General features: G+C 44.1%; 1 protein-coding gene across 3 annotated transcripts in view; it reads left to right on the top strand.

Moving 5' to 3' along the window:
- The window catches only part of LOC138642783 (meprin A subunit beta-like), a 125,180-nt gene that overhangs the window by 73,779 nt on the left and 26,743 nt on the right, over positions 1 to 24,658 (top strand). For all 3 annotated transcript variants that reach the window (XM_069731255.1, XM_069731254.1, XM_069731256.1), the window contains 2 exons: positions 13,993 to 14,145; positions 17,178 to 17,381. In XM_069731255.1, the coding sequence (XP_069587356.1) occupies positions 13,993 to 14,145; positions 17,178 to 17,381 (357 nt within the window). The remainder of the gene's footprint in view (positions 1 to 13,992; positions 14,146 to 17,177; positions 17,382 to 24,658) is intronic.

Consider the following 24,658-nt stretch of genomic DNA (forward strand, 5'->3'; position numbering starts at 1 on the left):
TTCCATTCAAAAAGTCAAATGGCGCGCCTTCCCTTCCGAGCCCTGCCGAGTGCCCAAACAGTGGTTTACCCCCACATATGAGGTATCGACGTACTCGGGAGAAATTGCCCAACAAATTTTATGATCCATTTTACCCTACTGCCCATGTGAAAATGAAAAAATTGAGGCGAAAAGAATTTTTTTGTGAAAAAAAAGTACTTTTTCATTTTTACAGATCAATTTGTGAAGAACCTGAGGGTTTAAAGTGCTCACTAGGCATCTAAATAAGTTCCTTGGGGGGTCTAGTTTCCAAAATGGGGTCACTTGTGGGGGAGCGCCAATGTTTAGGCACACAGGAGCTCTCCAAACGCGACATGGTGTCCGCTAACGATGGAAATAATTTTTCATTCAAAAAGTCAAATGGCGCTCCTTCCCTTCCGAGCCTTACCATGTGCCCAAACAGTGGTTTACCCCCACATGTGAGGTATTGGTGTACTCAGGAGAAATTGCCCAACACATTTTAGGATCCATTTTATCCTGTTGCCCATGTGAAAATGAAAAAATTGAGGCTAAAAGAATTTTTTTGTGAAAAAAAAGTACTTTTTCATTTTTACGGATTAATTTGTGAAGCACCTGGGGGTTCAAAGTGCTCACTATGCATCTAGATAAGTTCCTTGGGGCGTCTAGTTTCCAAAATGGGGTCACTTGTGGGGGAGCTCCAATTTTTAGGCACACGGGGGCTCTCCAAACGTGACATGGTGTCCGCTAAAGAGTGGAGCCAATTTTTGATTCAAAAAGTCAAATGGCGCTCCTTCCCTTCCAAGCCCTGCCGTGCGCCCAAACAGTGGTTTACCCCCACATATGAGGTATCAGCGTACTCAGGACAAATTGGACAACAACTTTCGTGGTTCAGTTTCTCCTTTTACCAATGGGAAAATAAAAAAATTGTTGCTAAAAGATAATTTTTGTGACTAAAAAGTTAAATGTTCATTTTTTCCTTCCATGTTGCTTCTGCTGCTGTGAAGCACCTGAAGGGTTAATAAACTTCTTGAATGTGGTTTTGAGTACCTTGAGGGGTGCAGTTTTTAGAATGGTGTCACTTTTGGGTATTTTCAGCCATATAGACCCCTCAAACTGACTTCAAATGTGAGGTGGTCCCTAAAAAAAATGGTTTTGTAAATTTCGTTGTAAAAATGACAAATCGCTGGTCAAATTTTAACCCTTATAACTTCCTAACAAAAAAAAATTTTGTTTCCAAAATTGTGCTGATGTAAAGTAAACATGTAGGAAATGTTATTTATTAACTATTTTGTGTCACATATCTCTCTGGTTTAACAGAATAAAAATTCAAAATGTGAAAATTGCGAAATTTTCAAAATTTTCGCCAAATTTCCGTTTTTATCACAAATAAACGCAGAATTTATTGACCTAAATTTACCACTAACATGAAGCCCAATATGTCACGAAAAAACAATCTCAGAACCGCTAGGATCCGTTGAAGCGTTCCTGAGTTATTACCTCATAAAGGGACACTGGTCAGAATTGCAAAAAACGGCAAGGTCTTTAAGGTCAAAATAGGCTGGGTCATGAAGAGGTTAAAGCAAAAATCCTGTTGTTCCTTTCTGCACAGTTCTCTTGTTTCTTTGTGCACACTTTTGTGTGCAGCAGTCCTTTTTATTGCTGCCATACTTGTCCTGAGATCATTGTAGGGAGATTGAAATTGTACCACAGCCCTTGTATTTTTTGATATATCGTCCAGCCACGTTCTGCCACTTACATTGTGTAGTGTAATACACTGGGCCTGAGTTTTGTTGCAGTCTCCCCCAAATAAAAGGGAGATTGAAATTGGCACTAAGTGGATCTGCGTCACAGTTCTGTTAGTTTGTCGTACATCTTCCAGCCACGTTCTGCCACTTACATTGTGCAGTGTAATACACTGGGCCTGAGTTTTGTTGCAGTCTCTCCCCCCCCCCCCCAAAAAAAAAAGTGAGATTAAAATTCTCCACAAGTTTATATACACCTTCTACCTTGTTTCACAGTACCATATAACGCTTGTTATTTTGGTTAGATTTTTCCAAAAATCAGGAAGTCTGGTGGAAGGGGCCGTGGGCGGGCGTTGCCAGCTGGTAATGATGGTGGTGGTGGTGGAGCATCTGGTAGTAGTGGGAAAAGCAAAATAGCACCAAAGACTCGAAGTGTTGAGCCAGCGTCATCGTCTGGCTACACAAGACCTTGAAGGCTCTTTATCTGGAAGTAGGAAAACAGCTTTTAAAGCCGGATCAGCAGGAAAAAGTTTTGGCTTTCCTTGCTGACTCAGCCTCTAGCTCTTTCGCCTCTTCTTCAGGAGATTCGAAATCTAAAAGCAGCGAGTTGTCAGTGGATGCTCCCGGTCAGGAACAAGTCGCTTCCTTGTGTCTTTCACCCAAACCAAAAGTGAAGGATGCGGCAGGCGAAACTACAGTTTACTCCATGGAGCTCTTTACACATACCGTGCCTGGGTTAGAGAGGGAAATTGTTAAAAGCCCATTACAAGATGAATCGGACATGGAGTGCACAGATGCACAGCCACAGCTAGATTATTATGCTGTTCCATTGACTCAGATCACTACATTGCCCTCGCAGTGTACTGAGCCAGAATCTGACCCTGATGAGACTATGGTGCCCCGTCATGAACGCTATAGCACCTTACACGGTGACACAGAGGAAGGTGCACATGAAATTGAAAAGGAGGTGATAGATGACCCAGTTGTTGACCCAGATTGGCAGCCATTGGGGGAAGAGGGTGCCGCTGCCAGTAGCTCCGAAGCGGAGGAGGATGATCCGCAGCAGCCATCTACATTGCAACAGCTTTCATCTGGCAGGCACGTATCTGGCCAAAAATGTTTGTCAAATCCAAAAACAGTTTTAGGACACCGTGGCCATCTGGTGAAAGTAGCACAACGTGCAATGCCTGAAAAGGTAATCCATAGTAGGAAGAGTGCAGTGTGGGCATTTTTTAACCAAGATCCGAATGATCAGTGCAAAGTTATCTGTAAGAAGCGCTCAAAGACCTTTTAGCAGAGGGAAGAATCTCCAAAGTTAAAATACAATGTGCATGTGTAGACATTTAACCAGCATGCACTTGCAAGCCTGGACTAACTACCAAACGTCCAGTACCGTTGGTGCACCTGCTCAGAATTAAGGTAGTCAGCAACGCTACATTGCTTCCCTCACAGTAAGCCCACCGGTTAGGACACCACCAGCAGCAAATGTGGAGGTATCGTCGCAAGGCCAAAGCAGTCAGGGAATCACAAGGTTCTTGGTAGGAAACACTGTAGGTATGCCAAAATCAAGAATACCATCACCAACCCTCTCTCAATCTGCCATGTCCACCATCCCCAGCGCTAGTTCCACCATATGCAGCTCTCCAGTCCAGCTCACCCTACAAGAGACTCTAGCTAGGAAAAGAAAGTACTCATCCTGTCATCCGCATACACAGGGTTTGAACGCCCACATTGCTAGACTAATCTTGTTAGAGATGATGCCCTACCGGTTGGTTGAAAGCAAAGCTTTCAAAGCCTTGATGGCCTACGCAGAACCACGCTATGACCTACCCAGTCGACACTTCTTTGCGAGAAAAGCCATCCCAGCCCTCCACCATGTCAAAGACCGCATTGTTCATGCACTGAGGCAGTCAGTAGAAAGGTGCACCTCACAACAGATGCATGGACCAGTAGGCATGGCCTGGGATGTTACGTGTCCATCACGGCACACTGGGTTAATGTGGTGGATGCAGGGTCCACAGGGGACAGCCATAGTGGGAGAGTTCTGCCTAGCCCACGGTCTAGGAAACAGTTGGCTGTAGGCGTTCACCAACCCTCTTCCTCCTCCAGAAGTGAAAGCTTGTCCACAGAGCGCAGTCGCACGACCACTCCATCCGCAGCTGCCAGTGTCCCATTATGGAACAGCTAGTGGCAAGCGTCAGCAGGCTGTGTTGGGAATGAAGTGTTTGGGCGACAACAGACACACCGCAGAAGTACTGGCCAAGTACTTGCAGCAAGAAACTCAGTCATGGCTGGGCAGTGTACATCTTGAGGCAGGCAAGGTAGTCAGTGATAACGGAAGGAATTTTATGGCTGCCATAGCCCTTTCAGAACTGAAACACATACCTTGCCTGGCTCACACCTTGAACCTGGTGGTGCAGTGCTTCCTCAAGAAATACCCTGATTTACCAGCTCTGCTCCTGAAGGTGCGAAGACTTTGCTTGCACACTTGCACATCCGCCGGTCGCCCGTAGACTCCAGCCGTATGCAGAACCATCAGCGATCGCTGAATCTTCCCCAGCACCGCCTAATAATCGACGTTGCTACAAGGTGGAACTCCACATTGCACATGCTTCAGAGGCTGTGCGAACAGAGGCGTGCTGTCATTTATTTGTGGGAGGATACACATACACAGGCAGGCAGTTGGATGGCAGACATGGAGTTTCTTGGTGTGCAGTGGTCGAAGCTCCAAGACCTCTGTCAAGTCCTTCAGTGTTTGAGGAATGCACACAGCTGGTAAGTGCAGACGACGCCATCATAAGCATGAGCATCCCACTAATGCGTCTGCTGATGCAAAGTTTGATGCACATCAAGGAGCAGGCGTCTGCAGCCGAAGAGGAGGGAAGCCTTGATGACAGTCAGCCATTGTCTGGTCAGGGAACTCTCCTGGATGAGGTGGCGGATGAAGAGGAGGAGGAGGAGGAAGAAGATGATGGGGATGAATATTTATGGGAGGGGGATGCTTCTCAGGGGGCAATAGAAACTGGTGGCGTTGCAAGGTCAGGTGCAGGGTTTTTGCGGGCCACAAGTGAAGTTGATTTGCACCTGGAACATTGGCCCACATGGCAGAGTATGCCTTGCGTATCCTAAAAAGGGACCCCCGCATTATCAAAATGATGACCGATGACTATTACTAGTTGGCCTGCCTCCTGGATCCACGATACAAAGGAAAATTACAAAATATCATGCCACATGAGAACCTGGAGCAAGCAACTCTTGTAGACCATTTGGTTCAGGCATTCCCAGCACACAGAGGCGGTGATGGTTCTCACACGAGCTGTAGGGGGCAACATGGCAGAGGTGTTAGAGGTGCACAAATCCAAAGTGGCGTTGGACAGAGGGGTTTTATGACCAGGTTGTGGAGTGATTTCGCAATGACCGCAGACACGACAGGTACTGCTGCATCAATTCAAAGTGACAGGAAACAGCATTTGTCCATTATGGTTACCAACTATTTTTCCTCCCTTATTGATGTTCTCCCTCACAGGTCATTCCCCTTTGATTAGTGGGCATCTAAAATAGACACCTGGCCTGAAGTGGCAGAATATGCATTACAGGAGTTCGCTTGCCCTGCTTCTAGTCTGCTATCAGAAAGAGTCTTCAGTGCTGCTGGTTCAATACTGACTGAAAAAAGGACACGTCTGGCTACCCGTAAATGATCTAAGCTTCATTAAATGAACCAATCATGGATTTCAAATTATTTTGCCCCACCTACCCCTGCTGACACGTAGCTTGCCTTAAAAATGTCTTGCTTTTGGCCTCGTCTTACTGACTGCTCCAATTCCTCCATTTGCAGCTGCTGAATGTCCACCATAGGCCATTTTTATACCTCCCTAAATGGTCTGACTCCCCCCACAGGGCCGTGGTCACCACTTGGCGCAAGCACACGTGCGAGTGCCGTTTGCCTGGACAGGTGGGTGTGCCCACTCTTGGGCGACTGCACTGGCACAGGGTCCCTCATAGTACAATGAAGTGTCTCTGATGGTGGTGGTGCACAACCAATGTCAGACACACCGTTGTAATATGAGGGGCCCTGTGCCAGTACCGCCGCCCACGAGAGAGTGTTCCCCCCCAGCTCGAACAGTGCTCTACCTCTTGCAAAACTTACCTCTCCCTGCTCCACCACTGTGTAGTCTGTGCTGTTAAATCCTTCAATGGCACTGCCAATACAAATTTGTCATTTTGAATACTCAAAAGAGTCCACTAAGGTGAAATAAAGGATGGAGGGCTACATTGTAAACCAATACATTAAGCAGCACATACACACGTGGTCAAAATTGTTGATACCCCTCGTTTAATGAAAGAAAAACCCACAATGCTCACAGAAATAACTTGAATCTGGCAAAAAATAATAATAAATATAAGATCTATAAAAATGAACAAATTAAAGTCAGACATTGCTTTTCACTAGGGTTGAGCGAAACAGATCAGACATTTTCAAAAGTCACCGACTTTCGACAAAGTCGGGTTTCGTGAAACCCGACCCGATCCTAGTGTGGGATCGGCCATGAGGTCGGCAATCTTCGCGCCAAAGTCACGTTTCGTATGACGCTTTCAGCGCCATTTCTCATCCAATGAAGGAGGACGCAGAGTGTGGGCAGCGTGATGACATAGGTCTCGGTCCCCACCATCTTAGAGAAGGGTATTACAGTGATTGGCTTGCTTTCTGTGGCGTCAAAGGGGCTATAAAGGGGCGTGCACGCCGACCGCCATCTTACTTCTGCCAATCTTAGCATAGGGAGAGGTTGCTGCAGCTTCATCAGAAGAAGGGATATGTTTAGGGAGGGAAGATTAACCCCGAAACTGATTGTGCTGTAGCGATTTCCACTGTCCAACACCACCTTTTCTTTGCAGGGCAGTGGAGTTTTTTTTTTGTGCATCAGCTCTGTAGCTTATTAGGCTGCCCTATAAGGCTCCCTGATAGCTGCATTGCTGTTTATACGCTGCTGTGCAAACCAATTGCTTTTTTTTTAAAGCAAAAATCCTGTTGTTCCTTTCTGCACAGTTCTCTTGTTTCTTTGTCCACACTTTTGTGTGCAGCAGTCCTTTTTATTGCTGCCATACTTGTCCTGAGATCATTGTAGGGAGATTGAAATTGTACTACAGCCCTTGTATTTTTTGATATATCGTCCAGCCACGTTCTGCCACTCACATTGTGTAGTGTAATACACTGGGCCTGAGTTTTGTTGCAGTCTCCCCCCCCCCCAAAAAAAAACAGTGAGATTAAAATTCTATACAAGTTTATATACACCTTCTACCTTGTTTCACAGTACCATATAACGGTTGTTATTTTGGTTAGATTTTTCCAAAAATGAGGAAGTCTGGTTGAAGAGGACGTGGGCGGGTGTTGCCAGCTGGCACTGATGGTGGTGGTGGTGGAGCATCTGGTAGTAGTGGGAAAAGCAAAATAGCACCAAAGACTCGAAGTGTTGAGCCAGCGTCATCGTCTGGCTACACAAGACCTTGAAGGCTCTTTTTCTGGAAGTAGGAAAACAGCTTTTAAAGCCGGATCAGCAGGAAAAAGTTTTGGCTTTCCTTGCTGACTCAGCCTCTAGCTCTTTCGCCTCTTCTTCAGGAGATTCGAAATCTAAAAGCAGCGAGTTGTCAGTGGATGCTCCCGGTCAGGAACAAGTCGCTTCCTTGTGTCTTTCACCCAAACCAAAAGTGAAGGATGCGGCAGGCGAAACTACAGTTTATTCCATGGAGCTCTTTACACATACCGTGCCTGGGTTAGAACGGGAAATTGTTAAAAGCCCATTACATGATGAATCGGACATGGAGTGCACAGATGCACAGCCACAGCTAGATTATTATGCTTTTCCATTGACTCAGATCACTACATTGCCCTCGCAGTGTACTGAGCCAGAATCTGACCCTGATGAGACTATGGTGCCCCGTCACGAACGCTATAGCACCTTACACGGTGACACAGAGGAAGGTGCACATGAAATTGAAAAGGAGGTGATAGATGACCCAGTTGTTGACCCAGATTGGCAGCCATTGGGGGAAGAGGGTGCCGCTGCCAGTAGCTCCGAAGCGGAGGAGGATGATCCGCAGCAGCCATCTACATTGCAACAGCTTTCATCTGGCAGGCACGTATCTGGCCAAAAATGTTTGTCAAATCCAAAAACAGTTTTAGGACACCGTTGCTATCCGGTGAAAGTAGCACAGCGTGCAATGCCTGAAAAGGTAATCCATAGTAGGAAGAGTGCAGTGTGGGCATTTTTTAACCAAGATCCGAATGATCAGTGCAAAGTTATCTGTAAGAAGTGCTCAAAGACCTTTTAGCAAAGGGAAGAATCTCCAAAGTTAAAATACAATGTGCATGTGTAGACATTTAACCAGCATGCACTTGCAAGCCTGGACTAACTACCAAACGTCCAGTACCGTTGGTGCACCTGCTCAGAATGAAGGTAGTCAGCAACGCTACATTGCTTCCCTCACAGTAAGCCCACCGGTTAGGACACCACCAGCAGCAAATGTGGAGGTATCGTCGCAAGGCCAAAGCAGTCAGGGAATCACAAGGTTCTTGGTAGGAAACACTGTAGGTATGCCAACATCAAGAATACCATCACCAACCCTCTCTCAATCTGCCATGTCCACCATCCCCAGCGCTAGTTCCACCATATGCAGCTCTCCAGTCCAGCTCACCCTACAAGAGACTCTAGCTAGGAAAAGAAAGTACTCATCCTGTCATCCGCATACACAGGGTTTGAACGCCCACATTGCTAGACTAATCTCGTTAGAGATGATGCCCTACCGGTTGGTTGAAAGCAAAGCTTTCAAAGCCCTGATGGCCTACGCAGAACCACGCTATGACCTACCCAGTCGACACTTCTTTGTGAGAAAAGCCATCCCAGCCCTCCACCAGCATGTCAAAGACCGCATTGTCCATGCACTGAGGCAGTCAGTAGAAAGGTGCACCTCACAACAGATGCATGGACCAGTAGGCATGGCCAGGGATGTTACGTGTCCATCACGGCACACTGGGTTAATGTGGCGGATGCAGGGTCCTCAGGGGACAGCCATAGTGGGAGAGTTCTGCCTAGCCCACGGTCTAGGAAACAGTTGGCTGTAGGCGTTCACCAACCCTCCTCCTCCTTCAGAAGTGAAAGCTCGTCCACAGAGCGCAGTCGCACGACCACTCCATCCGCAGCTGCCAGTGTCCCATTATGGAACAGCTAGTGTCAAGCGTCAGCAGGCTGTGTTGGGAATGAAGTATTTGGTCGACAACAGACACACCGCAGAAGTACTGGCCAAGTACTTGCAGCAAGAAACTCAGTCATGGCTGGGCAGTGTACATCTTGAGGCAGGCAAAGTAGTCAGTGATAACGGAAGGAATTTTATGGCTGCCATAGCCCTTTCAGAACTGAAACACAAACCTTGCCTGGCTCACACCTTGAACCTGGTGGTGCAGTGCAGTGCAGATCCATGTAGGGTTTTTTTTTTGAACTACGGTTGTCTATACCAGGTTGAAGAGAAGAGCAATCCCCTGCAGTGCTCTCTATGTGTATATATTTGCGGTTTGTGTAGGTGGTCTGGATATGGCTGCCTTGTGGAAATCTTATACTCATATACTGGAGTAACCGTATAAAACTATATACAGAGCGGTATCTCTTTATCTGAGTCACCATCTCTATGCCATGTGTTCATACATTGTTTTTATATTTAGTGGGGATCTAGGTTCTCCCTAGCACAGTTGGCTCCTTGTCTAGTGGTAGAGGACCCTTTAGTTTGTGGGTAGTGGTTCTCAATAGCGGCAATAGGGTGTATCAGGGCCTCTAGGGTGAGCCATCATGGAGCGGGGACGCCATAACGTTCCCCCCTAGGGTGCCAACCTCCGCAGTTAGGAAGGGGCAATTATAGGCATCTGAGCTAGGGTCGTCTAGTATTCCCCATTAGGTTTGTGGGTAGGTTTTGAGCACTTGTTTGTTTTTTGTTGTCACTTTAGTTTGCCTTTGTTTTAATAATAAAAAGTGTTTTTATAGTTAGGGCACTTCCTCGGTGTTCCGGCCACCGGCTACACGCCTCAGTAGGATGTTGTCGTTCTCCGGGCACGACTCCTACTGGCTCTCCTTTGTGCTTGATCTCGTTTCTCACTGTCCACAATATCCTTCGCTTCATGTCTCTTTCTTAGGATACCGCCGCGGGGTGTGCAGGCGCGGTTCCGTAATGTTCTGTTCTGGTCGCTAGGTACCTGCCAGGTTCCCACGCCTGACAGGGCCCCCCCCCTGAATCTTCTCCCTACAACACCCCCTGCCACTGGATGTTGCCTGAATCCAACCCAGTCAGCTTCTGACTAACTTCCTATCCAACCCCTAGTTTTACCAGTGTGAGGAGTGGCCTAGTAAATAAAACCTTTTGCTCTCCCTAGTAGCCGGAGTGTGAAGTGTAATGTCTGCTGGTGATACCTGGTCAAAAGAATTCCCTTAGTGCCATCAGACGTACCATCACTCCCCTTAGTGGCAAAGCGACGTTACTGTAGCGACCAGGTCTCTGGGGCGCTGCACTAGTACGGCCGGTGCATGTCATGCAGGGGTTAATAATTGGTAATCACTAGATATTTATTTATTGAACTTCTGTATTATTTATCATTCACTAGATTTTTGCACTTTAGCTCCCTCTGACAGTATGTGTAGATAGCAGCTATCATGTTCTATTTATTTGTTTTTTCATTTCTGGTTTGGATTACCTTCCTTCTATTTTTCCTATTGCATTTTGACATACAATAAGAGTATTTTCTTCATCTCACATACTGTGCTTCCCTATACTACCTAGGTTATCTTGCACATGCACTTTTCAGCATTCATAGTGCTTCTCCTCATGTAACTTGGTCAATTATTTATTTGCTCACTATATAGCTCTATTATACAGTGACCTTGTTTTCAGATCTTTTGCTGCTACTTGGATTCTCCTGTATTGAGCAATCATGTATTTATTGTGACTTTGTTTTGCCCTGGTATTACTCTGCCATTTATTTCTTCCCCCTTATCAGTATTTTATTGGTTTTATTAATTGGATAAAGATTACTACACTGCTCAAAAAAATAAAGGGAACACTTAAACAACAGAATATAACTCCAAGTAAATCAAATTTCTGTGAAATCAAACTGTCCACTTAGGAAGCAACACTGTTTGACAATCAATTTCACATGCTGTTGTGCAAATGGAATAGACAACGGATGGAAATTATTGGCAATTATCAAGACACACTCAATAAAGGAGTGGTTCTGCAGGTGGGGACCACAGACCACATCTCAGTACCAATGCTTTCTGGCTGATGTTTTGGTCACTTTTGAATGCTGGTTGTGCTTTCACACTCGTGGTAGCATGAGACGGACTCTACAACCCACACAAGTGGCTCAGGTAGTGCAGCTCATCCAGGATGGCACATCAATGCGAGCTGTGGCAAGAAGGTTTGCTATGTCTCTCAGCATAGTGTCCAGAGGCTGGAGGTGCTACAAGGAGACAGGCTAGTACACCAGGAGATGTGGAGGGGCGGTAGGAGCAGCAGGACCACTACCTCAGCCTTTGTGCAAGGAGGAACAGGAGGAGCACTGCCAGAGCCTGCAAAATGACCTCCAGCAGGCCACAAATGTGCATGTGTCTGCACAAATGGCTAGAAACTGACTCCATATGAGGATGGTCGGAGTGCCCGACGTCCACAGATGGGGGTTCTGCTCACAGCCCAACACCGTGCAGGACACTTGGCATTTGCCACAGAACACCAGGATTTTCAAATTCGCCACTGGCGCCCCGTGCTCTTCACAGATAAAAGCAGGTTCACACTGAGCAGATGTGACAGAGTCTGGAGACGCCGTGGAAAGCAATCTGCTGCCTGCAACAACTTTCAGCATGGCCGGTTTGGCAGTGGGTCCGTAATGGTGTGGGGTTGCATTTCTTTGGAGAGCCGCACAACCCTCCATGTGTTCGCCAGAGGTAGCCTGACTGACATTTAGTACCGAGATTAGATCCTCAGACCCCTTGTGAGACCATATGTTGGTGCGGTTGGCCCTGGGTTCCTCCTAATGCAGGACAATGCCAGACCTCATGTGGCTGGAGAGTGTTAGCAGTTTCTGCACGATGAAGGCATTGAAGCTATAGACTGGCCTGCCCGTTCCCCAGACCTGAATCCGATTGAACACATCTGGCACATCATGTCTCACACCATCCACCAACGTCACGTTGCACCACAGACTGTCCAGGAGTTGGCAGATGCTTTAGTTCAGGTCTGGGAGGAGATCCCTCAGGAGATCATCAGCTGCCTCATCAGGAGCATAGAACCAAAAAACATATAAAAAATACTCTGTTGTAAAAAAGTCACAGTAAATAAGCAAGTGCTACTCAAAAAATGAAAAAATACAGGGTATTTAGTTAGAACGTTTTTTTTTGCAAAAACAGTATGTTAAGCTGCTCCACCAATCACCAAGGTATACCCATAATAGAGCAGTCCTGTCTAATGTATATAATCCCTATCTGATGTATTAAAAACCTGATCATCTGTATAGTATATTATATATAGTATATATTATATATATATTATATATAGTATATATATATTTTTTACCTCTCTGTGCGCTTTTGTGTTTTCAAGTTCTTTGGTGGTGTGAACAGGTTCCTACAGACTTGTTCGCTATGCTGGTGGCCCATGTGTTTTTAGGTTCTATAATTGTTGTCTTGTTTCTACAAGACTGGGGAGTTCACCACTCCTCTGTGGGTCATTTGCATTGTAGCTGTTCCATCTCGCATGTTCAACGTGGATATTTTCTCTCTAAGCCCTGTTTATACAGGTACTATACAGGTGATCAGGTTTTTAATACATCAGATAGGGATTATATACATTAGACAGGACTGCTCTATTATGGGTATACCTTGGCGATTGGTGGAGCAGCTTAACATACTGTTTTTGCAAAAAAACGTATTAACTAAATACCCTGTATTTTTTCATTTTTTGACTAGCACTTGCTTATTTACTGTGACTTTTTTAGAGTATTTTTTTTTATATGTTTTTGGTTCTATGCTCCTGATGAGGCGGCTGATGGTCTCCTGAGGGATCTCCTCCCAAACCTGAACTAAAGCATCCGCCAACACCTGGACAGTCTGTGGTGCAACGTGACGTTGGTGGATGGTGCGAGACATGATGTGCCAGATGTTTTTACAACAGAGTATTTTTTTTTTATATATATATATTTTTTACCTCTGTGCGCTTTTGTCTCATCAGGAGCATGCTCAGGCATTGTAGGTAGGTCATACAGGCACATGGAGGTCACACACACACTACTGAGCATCACTTCCTTGTCTTGAGGCAATTCCACTGAAGTTGGATCAGCCTCTAACTTATTCTTTTTATTATTATTATTTATTTATATAGCGCCATTGATTCCATGGTGCTGTACATGAGAAGGGGTTACATACAAGTTACAGATATCACTTACAGTAAGCAAACTAACAATTACAGACCGATACAGAGGGGCGAGGACCATGCCCTTGCGGGCTTACATTCTACAGGATGGTGAGGAAGGAGACAAAACTTCATTTTCCACTTTGATTTTGAGCATCATTCCAACTCCAGACCTCTGTGGGATATTAGTTGTGATTTACGTTGATAATTTTTAGGTTTTATTATTCTCAACACATTCCACTATGTAATGAATAAAGATTTAAAACTGAAATATTTCATTCAGTGATATCTAGGATGTGGGATTTTAGTGTTCCCTTTATTTTTTTGAGCAGTGTATATTTTATCATTTGTGTGTATTCACTTCCCTTTCTTTTTTGGTAATGCACGTTATTGGAAATACCATTTTCTATTTATGGATCGTATATAGGTATTATTTGTGAGTAAGACCTGGTACGTAAAAGCAGAACAGGTTGTGATGCGACACAGACTATTAGAGAACCATAATATGTGCAATTCTCATGGATTTGAGCATAATAAAGGCCCTTTTACACAGACCGATGACCAGATGGACAATCATTCGCAATAATTCACACTGGTCCATGAAGACATGTACACCAATCAAACTACCATTCTGGGAACAAGATCTCCAACTGTGAATAGACCCAAATACCTACGTTCAATATTGTACTCTTTCCAGAGACAGTAGGTTTTATATTTGCACTTGTTGTCCTTTAGGGTCATCTTTTTTATGATCTCTTCATATTACGTTTTATTTCCCTGCATTTTTATAGCATTGTTTTTCTTTATACAGCTTCTTCTATAACATTCCTGGACTCCTGTAGCTTTGAATCTGATGACTTATGCGCCATGCTTCAGAGTTCCACTGATATTAGTGATTGGCAGTATGTTAGCAGTGTCCCAGAAGGACCAGATACAGATCATACGTATATGGAAAAAAAGCAAGGTAACATACCGTACGTAGTAATTCATATTACACTGAAAAAGCAACCCAAACAGTTCCAGTTATGATTGATTTTCATTTATGAACCATTTGACCAAACCTTGAAAAACCGAACTATTTTGTAGGCCTAATGTATTCTGTTGGCTTGTACCTGCGCTCATGACTCTTCTAGAGCTAGTCTAGAACTTTGTAGTCACAATTATATGATGAAACGGAAAAAGTGATGGGAAAAGGGAGAAGATGGGACTGGGAGGTGCTTATCAGGGACCAACTGTGAACAGCATGTGATGTACTTTTACTTTTTTACTGCAAAATTCTAAAGCCACATAAGGAACAATGGAAAAATCAGCAGTAGCTGCTAAGAAAAAGGAAGGTGCTGACAAACAATCGGCTAACAACAAGGAAGAACATTTACCATGTGAATCCTGTCATCCTATTTTAAGAGAGAGTAGTATTCTTCAGTATCCTGGAAGGGAAACAAATGGAACTAGATTTTGCCAAAAGAGTTGGGTATATGTTAACACTGATGAGATCAAATACTTCTAGATTCGGAAAAATCCAAGGCCCATTAATCTGATGTTGTAAGGGCTGGTACTTTTGAACAGGAATGTTGTTGTATAGTTTGGTCGCAGAAGAAACTTGTGAGAGTAGATTATATGGGGTAATTCATCTTTTACTGTATCTACACAGAACATGATGTACATGCATCAGCGTCTTAATACAGCATAACAGGAAGTCTGAAGGACCATTAACCAGAGAGAAAGTGAAACCAAAGTACAACAAGTATATGCATTACATTCAACTAAGCATGTAACCGTAACAACATCGCCATCTACTGTCAGAAAAGTGTAAACTCCTCCTGCACACAAATAAGTCTATATCTGTTGCATATCTGCCAACAAATGTCAAAAAAGAACCATTTTAGGGCCTAATAACAAATACAAGTCTGTAAGAAAGATGATCCATTGAAGTGCGTGCTCCATTCTTTGGTTTGTGAGGTATTTTTGGTCCATATCTCAGTTGTTAATTCATTCACTTCACAATAATAGCACTTAATTTCACAAGGGTAGATCTCAAATTACAAGAACTGAGGGGTATCCAAGAAGTATCATTTCTCCTTGCGGAGATTGACATGCTAAGCATGTCGAGATGAGGAGACGTAATGCTGCAATGCTCCTCTGGGAAATATGCTAATTACGCAAATTGTCTCTTCAGCGAGGAAAAGAACTACAACTCTAGTGCCACCTACTCGAAGGTAGCAATCCTACAAGTCAATGTCGACCCTTTAATGAGTCTTGTCACATGACTTAGGATAATAGCCAAACCAGAATCTCAATTTGCAGACATTGTATTTCGGGGTACTGCCCCTCGTCAGTGCAAAGTGGAGATCTGGTTTGGCTGAGTGAGAGGCACCTGACCGATATCCAAGAAGTATCATTTCTCCTTGCGGAGACTGACATGCTAAGCATGCCGAGCTGAGGAGACTTAAAGCCGCAATGCTCATCTGAGAAATATGCTAATTATGCAAATTGTCTCTTCAGAGAGGAAGAGAACTAGAACTTGTCACATGACTAGAGTTCTAGTTCTCTTCCTCTCTGAAGAGACAATTTGCATAATTAGCATATTTCCCAGAGGAGCATTGCGGCTTTAAGTCTCCTCATCTCGGCATGCTTAGCATGTCAATATCCACAAGGAGAAACAATACTTCTTGGATATCGGTTGGACGCCTCTCACACAGCCAAACCAGATCTCCACTTTGCACTGACAAGGGGTAGTACCCCGAAACACAGTGTCTGCAAATTGAGATTCTGGTGTGGCTATTATCCTAAGTTATGTGGCAAGGCTCGATAAAGGGTTGACATTGACTTGTAGGATTGCTACCTTCCAATAGGTGGCACGAGAGTTCTAGTCCTCTTCCTCTCTGAAGATAAAATTTGCATAAATAACTGAGGGGGAAATCTTCACAGGGCTAAATCTATATAGAAGAAAGATTGAGACAACATCTGGTGTAGCTTAAAGGGAACCTGTCACCCCGAAAATTGCGGGTGAGGTAAGCCCACCGGCATCAGGGGCTTATCTGCAGCATTCTGTAATGCTGTAGATAAGCACCCGATGTTACCTGAAACAGGAGAAAAAGACGTTATATTATACTCACCCAGGGGTGGTCCCGCTGCTGGTCTGGTCAAACGGGCGTCTCTGGTCCGCTGCGGCGCCTCCCATCTTCATTACAAGACGTCCTCTTCTGATCTTCAGCCACGGCTCCGGCGCAGGCGTACTTTGCTCTGCGGATAGAGGATAGTACTGCAGTGCGCAGGCGCCGGGAAGGTCAGAGAAGTCCGGCGCCTGCGCACTGCAGTACTTTGCTCTGCCCTCAACAGGGCAGAGCAAAGTACGCCTGCGCCGGAGCCGTGGCTGAAGATCAGAAGAGGACGTCTTGTAATGAAGATGGGAGACGCCGGAGCGGACCAGAGACGCCCATCCGACCAGACCAGCAGCGGGACCGCCCCTGGGTGAGTATAATCTAACGTCTTTTTCTCCTCTTTCAGGTAACGTCGGGGGCTTATCTACAGCATTACAAAATGCTGTAGATAAGCCCCTGATGTCGGTGGGCTTACCTCACCCGCGATTTTCGGGGTGACAGGTTCCCTTTAATAAATCAGAATTGTGACATCACGTATACAGAAGCAAGCAGCACGGGGACTGCAGCAATGGATGTGGCTTAGGCATTCCCCCATGTATGATGTGGTATAAAGAAGTTTATTTAGCATGTGTATCAATTTGTACCATTTATCATACTATTTACCTCATTTTAATTTATTTTATGTGATTCTGTTTTCAAGATTAAATGTTGCTGTGTAATAAGTGAATCAACTTGCAACTTCAGGATTGCTGGCTTTTTCACTTGTTGTTTGACTGGATTCAGGGTGAATGTCTTGTGTTGCTCGTCCCATCCATGTTTCCACTGCTGCTTTGTCATCTTGTAAATTGTATTATAAGACATTATTAACTATACTTTTTCTCATTTAAATTTGTAGGGTTTTTTATGCATTTTGACACTAGCTCTGGCAAAATTGGAGATGAAGCTATACTTGAAAGCAGACTTTTCTACCCAGCGAGAGGATTTCAGTGTTTAGAATTTTTTTACTATCATAGTGGTAATGAGAGTGACAGACTAAATATTTGGATCAAGGAATACATAAATGATATCCCCGTTCTGACATTTGTCAATTCTGTAAATGGTAAGTAATCTATACAACTATCTATTTACTAAAAGGAATATTTCATCAGGTTCTTCTTATGTAATCTGAGAGCAGCATGATGTAGGGGCTGACCATGATTCCAGCTATGTGTCACTTACTGGACTGATGCTCTTGTTTTGACACAATCACTGCCTTCTCTGCTGCAGATCTGGCAGTGCTCAGAATGCTGTACTCTATTTAACCCCGCCCGCAACAATGGTAGTTTTTTTGTGTACACCATACATGGACAGAAAGCTGCTAATCTGTACTGGGATGGAGTTACACAGAGCCATTAACTTTGAGGCACCTAGTCCTGTTGTACTAGTCTCCTGTTGATAATACACTGATTTTGGTGAAACAGCAAACCACAGCCCAGTAAGTGACACATTACTGGAATCAGACTCTCCACCCCTACATCATGCTGCTTTCAAATTACATAGCAAAAACCTGCTGACAGACTCCCTTAAAAAAAATGGTGAGCAAGAGATGGAAACTTTTTTTCAGTCATATGCATATGTCTAAGACCTTCTCCTTGACGCCTCCTCAGCAGTGTAATGTTGGTCAGAGTAAGTTTGTACCGTCTGGCATACAATGGTCAATAATTTTTTATTACAGTCAATAGAAATGTTGAAAAAATTGACATAAGAACATATATGGAGTCAGTACATAATATCATATTGAGGCATAACACACTTATTGCATGTCACAAGCTTTATATTGTCATATGACTATGTATATGAGTAATTTTTCAAGTATGATATGCGGTTTTCACTTTTCAACTTTTGTCATTAACACACGCCTGCTCTTACTGTAACAAATATAGCCAATTACATTTGATTTTCTCAGTGAGTTCACAAATGGTTAACAGACTAATGGAGCTGATTCTAACATCTAGAAGCTGTCCAAACTAGATAAGTACCATATTTAATTTTACAATATCTCAGGCAGATCTTTTACCACAAAAAGATTTACACAGCTCAAAAAGCTATTGTTTTATTATTGTATTGCGACATGTTTATTAATATGTTGTGAAATATGTAGTTGGTGATATTTAGGCTTATTTCGAGTCTATGATGGCCTGAAAGTACATAAATCTGTAGCTGTTTGTTGTACATGTAACGTGGTGTCATCTTTACATGACTTGTGATAGATTTATATATGGAGGTTTTTCTGCACTAGTCAGAGTTAAGGCGCAATGTCAAATGACATCTGCAGTGAAAGGTGAAGCTGTCAAAGCTGGTAATTCAGCTGTAGCTCCATTCAGTCGGGAGGACAATAGATAGCAAGGAAAATCCCAGTATGTAGCCGGCGCTCCCGTATGGAGATTCTCATAGATGTTATATATAAATATCTGCTATATTGAGGCAATAAAAAATTACAGGACAACGAGTTTCGACTCCTACACCCTGGAGTCTTCTTCAGGTCATTAAAAAATAAATAATAATAATATTTATTTTTCAATGACCTGAAGAAGGCTCTAGGATGTAGGAGTCAAAACGCGTTGTCCTGTAATTTTTTATTACCTCAATAAAGCAGATATTTATATATAACATCTATGAGAATCTCCATACGGGAGCGTCGGCTACATACTGTGATTTTCCATGCTATCTAATGCTTTACCACGGCCTTTTCCATGTGCCCAGTCGGCCGAGCTGCAGACCATTTTCCCTTGGTTCCTGTTGGATCCCCTTTCAATGCTTCATTTTCGCCTTTGACTAGTGCAATAATATAAGCTTGCAATTTACACTTAGCTTCTACTACAATTAGAGCGTGTGCGGCGTTGTTCCCTGGACCTGTTGGTGTCCTGGGTTGTGGGCATCAGTACTTTGCTCATATCTTAAGATGTTATACCCAGACCTCACCTATTATACACAAATTAAAAGGAGCAAACATACCATTGGTGCAACCTTTGTTTCTGCACATGGGCCCGAAAGGTAAAGGAGTCCACTTCCACCTCCGAATACACATAAAAGGGTGCATTATGATGAGCAAAGCACAGAGAATCTAATGGACATCATGCTATTGCTAATATCTACTAGGCCATACAGAAAATCTTGTGAGACCAACATGAAAGACAGTGTTCCCTTTCATAAATTTGTCCCTGTGAAGAATTGATGACCCTTTATCTGAAGAGGCAAAGTTAAGTAAAGTATCCTAAGAACAAGGAAGGTTCTCATAACCATATTGCTGCCATATTTTCTATCTTTATATGGTTCTTCAGGGGTGGACACTAACAGCTTGCGGTCCCTGTGCAAGAAATGTGTCTGGGCCCCCCTCCTTTTATAGCGACAAAGCTACAGTGGGAAAAAAGTATTTAGTCAGCCACCAATTGTGCAAGTTCTCCCAGTTAAAAAGATGAGAGAGGCCTGTAATTGACATCATAGGTAGACCACAACTATGAGAGTCAAAATTTAGAAGACAAATCCAGAAAATCACCTTGTCTGATTTGGCAAGATTTATTTTTCAAATTATGGTGGAAAATAAGTATTTGGTCATTAACAAAAGTTAATCTCAATATTTTGTTATATATTCTTTCTTGGCAATGACAGAGGTCAAACGTTTTCTGTAAGTCTTCACAAGGTTGGCACACACTGTTGGTGGTATGTTGGCCCATTCCTCCGTTCAGATCTCCTCTAGAGCAGTGATGTTTTGGGCCTATTGCTGGGCAACACGGACTTTCAACTCCCTCCAAAGGTTTTCTATGGGGTTGATATCTGGAGACTGGCTTGGCCACTCCAGGACCTTCATATGCTTCTTATGAAGCAACTCCTTCATTGCCCTGGCGGTGTGTTTGGGATCATTATCATGCTGAAAGACCCATCCATGTTTCCTCTTCAATGCCCTTGCTGATGGAAGGAGGTTTGCACTCAAAATCTCACGATACATGGACCCATTCATTCCTTCATGTACACGGATCAGTCATCCTGGTCCCTTTGCAGAGAAACAGCCCCAAAGCATGATGTTGCCACCCTCATGCTTCACAGTAGGTATGGTGTTCTTTGGATGCAACTCAGCATTCTGTCTCCTCCAAACACTACAAGTTTTGTTTCTACCAAACAGTTCTACTTTGTTTTCATCAGACCATATGACATTCTCCCAATACTCTTCTATGTAATCCAAATGCTCTCTAGCAAACTTCAGACGGGCCTGGACATGTACTGGCTTAAGCAGGGGGATATGTCTGGTACTGTAGGATCTGAGTCCCTGGTGGCGTAGTGTGTTACTGATCATAGCCTTTGTTATTGTGATACCAGCTCTGTGCAGGTCATTCACTAGGTCCCCCGTGTGGTTCTGGGATTTTTGCTCCCCATTCTTGTGATCATTTTGACCACGCGGGGTGAGATCTTGCGTAGAGCCCCATATCGAGGGAGATTATCAGTGGTCTTGTATGTCTTCCATTTTCTTAATATTGCTCTCACAGTTGATTTCATCACACCAAGCTGCTTGCCTATTGCAGATTCAGTCTTTCTAGCCTGGTCTGGTGCTACAATTTTGTTTGTGGTGTCCTCCGACAGCTCTTTGGTCTTCAACATAGTGGAGTTTGGAGTCTGACTGTGAGGTTGTGGACAAGTGTCTTTTATACTGATAACAAATTCAAATAGGTGCCATTACTACAGGTAATGAGTGGAGGACAGAGGAGCCTCTTAAAGAAGAAGTTACAGGTCTGTGAGAGCCAGAAATCTTGCATGTTTTTAGGTGACCAAATACTTGTTTTCCATCATAATTTGAAAAATAACTCTTGCTAAATCAAACAAGGTGATGTTCTGGATTTGTTTTCTCAATTTTGATATCCACACACATACATGTATATATCTTACATTCTCTCCTTTGTTATGTATATTGCCATCTCTTATTACATAATGCCCTCTCTTGTTATGCACACCTCCGTCCCTTACATATCGGATTATATAGAGTCCTGTCTTTATTACATACCATCCTCTCTTGTTAGATATATAATGCAATGATGGCTGATGTGTTATGATGGCAATCTAGTGACACAGTGTGCCAGCAATCAGAGCACATACAGTGATCTGACAATAACCCAAAAACAAAAGAACGAGCTCTGAGACGTGGAATCTCTGTAGACCGCAATACCTGAACCTATCCTAAACACAACTAAAGGCAGCTGTGGATTGCGCCTGACACTACCTATGCAACTCGGCACAGCCTGAGGAGCTGACTAGCCTGAAGATAGAAAAACAAGCCTGGCTTGCCTCAGAGAAATACCCCAAAGGAAAAGGCAGCCCCCCACATATAATGACTGTTAGCAAGATGAAAAGACAAAACGTAGGGATGAAATAGATTTAGCAAAGTGAGGCCCGATATTCTAGATAGAGCGAGGATAGCAAAGAGAACTTTGCAGTCTACAAAAAACCCTAAAGCAAAAAACCACACAAAGGGGGCAAAAAGACCCACCGTGCCGAACTAACGGCACGGCGGTACACCCTTTGCGTCTCAGAGCTTCCAGCAAAACGAATAGACAAGCTGGACAGAAAAAATAGCAACAAAAGCAAAGAAGCACTTATCTAAGCAGAGCAGCAGGCCACAGGAAAGATCCAGAAGCTCAGATCCAACACTGGAACATTGACAAGGAGCAAGGAAGACAGAATCAGGTGGAGTTAAATAACAAAGCAGCCAACGAGCTCACCAGAACACCTGAGGGAGGAAGCTCAGAAGCTGCAGTACCACTTGTGACCACAGGAGGGAGCTCTGCCACAGAATTCACAACACTGATGTACCACGGGAAAGCTTCTTTTCTAATGGAGGAACTGATGGACTGGTCATCTGGTCACCGGCTGCTCCATCAGCAGTGATTTTATATCTACTGTAAGAGCAGGGACTATGTAATAAAAGAGGGAGCTGTGAATAACAAGAATACACTATGTAAGAGACAGTGCTGTACATTACAGCAGAGGAAGCTATATTATAAGGGACTACACCATATATAACTAGAGAGGATGGTAAGTAATAAGGGACAGTGTTATACATAATAAAAGAGGAAACTATGTAACTAAGGACAGTGCTATACATACTAAGTGAGTACACTATATACAAAGGGACTGTGCTATACATAAGTAAGTACACTATATACTAAGGGACTGTGCTATACTTAACAAGTGAGTATACTATATACTATATACTAAGGGACTGTGCTATACACAATAAGTGAGTATACTATATAATAAGGGACTGTGTTATACATACAGTTATATGAAAAAGTTTGGGCACCCCTATTAATCTTAAGCTTAATGTTTTATAAAAATTGGGTTTTTTTTGCAACAGCTATTTCTGTTTCATATATCTAATAACTGTTGGACACAGTAATGTTTCTGCCTTGAAATGAGGTTTATTGTACTAACAGAAAATGTGCAATCTGCATTAAAACAAAATTTGACAGGTGCATAAGTATGGGCACCCTTATCATTTTCTTGTTTTAAATACTCCTACCTACTTTTTACTGACTTACTAAAGCACTTTTCTTGGTTTTCTAACCTCATTGAGCTTTGAACTTCATAGCCAGGTGTATGTGGAGCGCCGCCAGACGCAGGGCCGCGGGTTTCTCGGTACCGGTCCTCTCTGTCTCGGTTCTAGGGTTGTCACGGTGGCTGGACCCGGTCCGTGACCCTGCTAAGGGGCGTCCAATGAAAGGGGGATGAAAGTCGGCCAAGGTTTCGTGACGCCACCTGTGGTATTCGGTCAGGATGACCGACACTGCTTGGGGCCCACTGGGGTGGTGTTACGGCAGCTAGATGGAATACCTTCCCACAGGTGAAGTATATCCCCTGGGCTTCCCAGTAGTGTAGGTGGTAATGATGTGAGGCGCGGGTAATAACGAGGACACAGGGTTGCAGTCTCTTTACCTTTTACTGAAGACTTCGGGATCCGCAATCTAGAGCACTGCTAACAGGGCTGGCTGAGACCGGCCGGTCCGAAGGCACATCCAGAGTTCCCATTGCAGGTGGAAATCAGTGCCTACCAACTAGCGCCTGTGTGTTGTAGTTCTTCCCTGCTGAGTATTCGGGATAGTCCTCACAACTTTCGTATTCGTTCTTTCTCTCTCTCTCCGTCCCCCAAGTTTTTCTGGATAGGACGCACCCATTTGACGGGAAGGCTCAGAGCTATTCTGGGACCCTAGAGACGCCCCTCTCCACGTTTGCCCCTATGTCTTCTTAGGTGATGTATGGCAGACAGCCAACCTATAATCAACAGTCCTGCCGCTGTTTGAAGTAATGCTTGGAGTCAGTTACTTCCTCGGCGTTCCGGCCACCGGCTACGTGCCTCAGTAGGATGTTGCCGATCTCGAGGCACGACTCCTACTGGCTCTCCTTTGTGCTGTGATCTCGTTTCTCACTTCTCCACAATATCCTTCACTTCGTGTCCTTTCTTAGGATGCTGCCGCAAGGTAGTGCAGGCGCGGCTCCGTCACGTTCTGTCCTTCTGCTAGGTACCTGTCAGGAACCCACCCCTGACAGGTCCTCCCTAGAGCTCTCCCAGGCTGCTTTCTCTCTAACTTCTATCCAACCCCCAGTTTTACCAATGTGAGGAGTGGCCTAATACATAGTGCCTTTTGCTCCCCCTGGTGGCCGGAGTGTGAAGTGTAATGTGTGACTGTGATACCTGGTCAGGTGAACTCCTTTAATGCAATCACACATAACATCACTCCCCTTAGTGGCAGAGCGACATTACTGCAACGACCAGGACTCTGGGGCGCTGCATATGCAATCATGAGAAAAGCTACTTAAAGTGGCCACTTGCAAGTTGTTCTCCTGTTTGCATCTCTTCTGAAGAGTGGCATCATGGGCTCCTCAAAACAACTGTCTAATGATCTGAAAACAAAGATTATTCAACATAGTTGTTCAGGGGAAGGATACAAAAAGCTGTCTCAGAGATTTAACCTGTCAATTTCCACTGTGAGGAACATAGTAAGGAAATGGAAGAACACAGGTACAGTTCTTGTTAAGCCCAGAAGTGGCAGGCCAAGAAAAACATCAGAAAGGTAGAGAAGAAGAATGGTGAGATCAGTCAAGGACAATCCTCCGACCACCTCCAGAGAGCTGCAGCATCAACTTGCTGCAGATAGTGTCACTGTGCATCGGTCAGCTATACAACGCACTTTGCACAAGGAGAAGCTGTATGGGAGAGTGATGCAAAAGAAGCCGTTTCTGCAAGCACGCCACAACCAGAGTCAGCTGAGGTATGCAAAAGCACATTTGAAGAAGCCAATTTCTTTTTGGAAGAAGGTCCTGTGGACTGATGAAACCAAGATTGAGTTGTTT

Source organism: Ranitomeya imitator, chromosome 6 (assembly GCF_032444005.1).
Source record: "Ranitomeya imitator isolate aRanImi1 chromosome 6, aRanImi1.pri, whole genome shotgun sequence".
Lineage (NCBI taxonomy): Eukaryota > Metazoa > Chordata > Amphibia > Anura > Dendrobatidae > Ranitomeya > Ranitomeya imitator.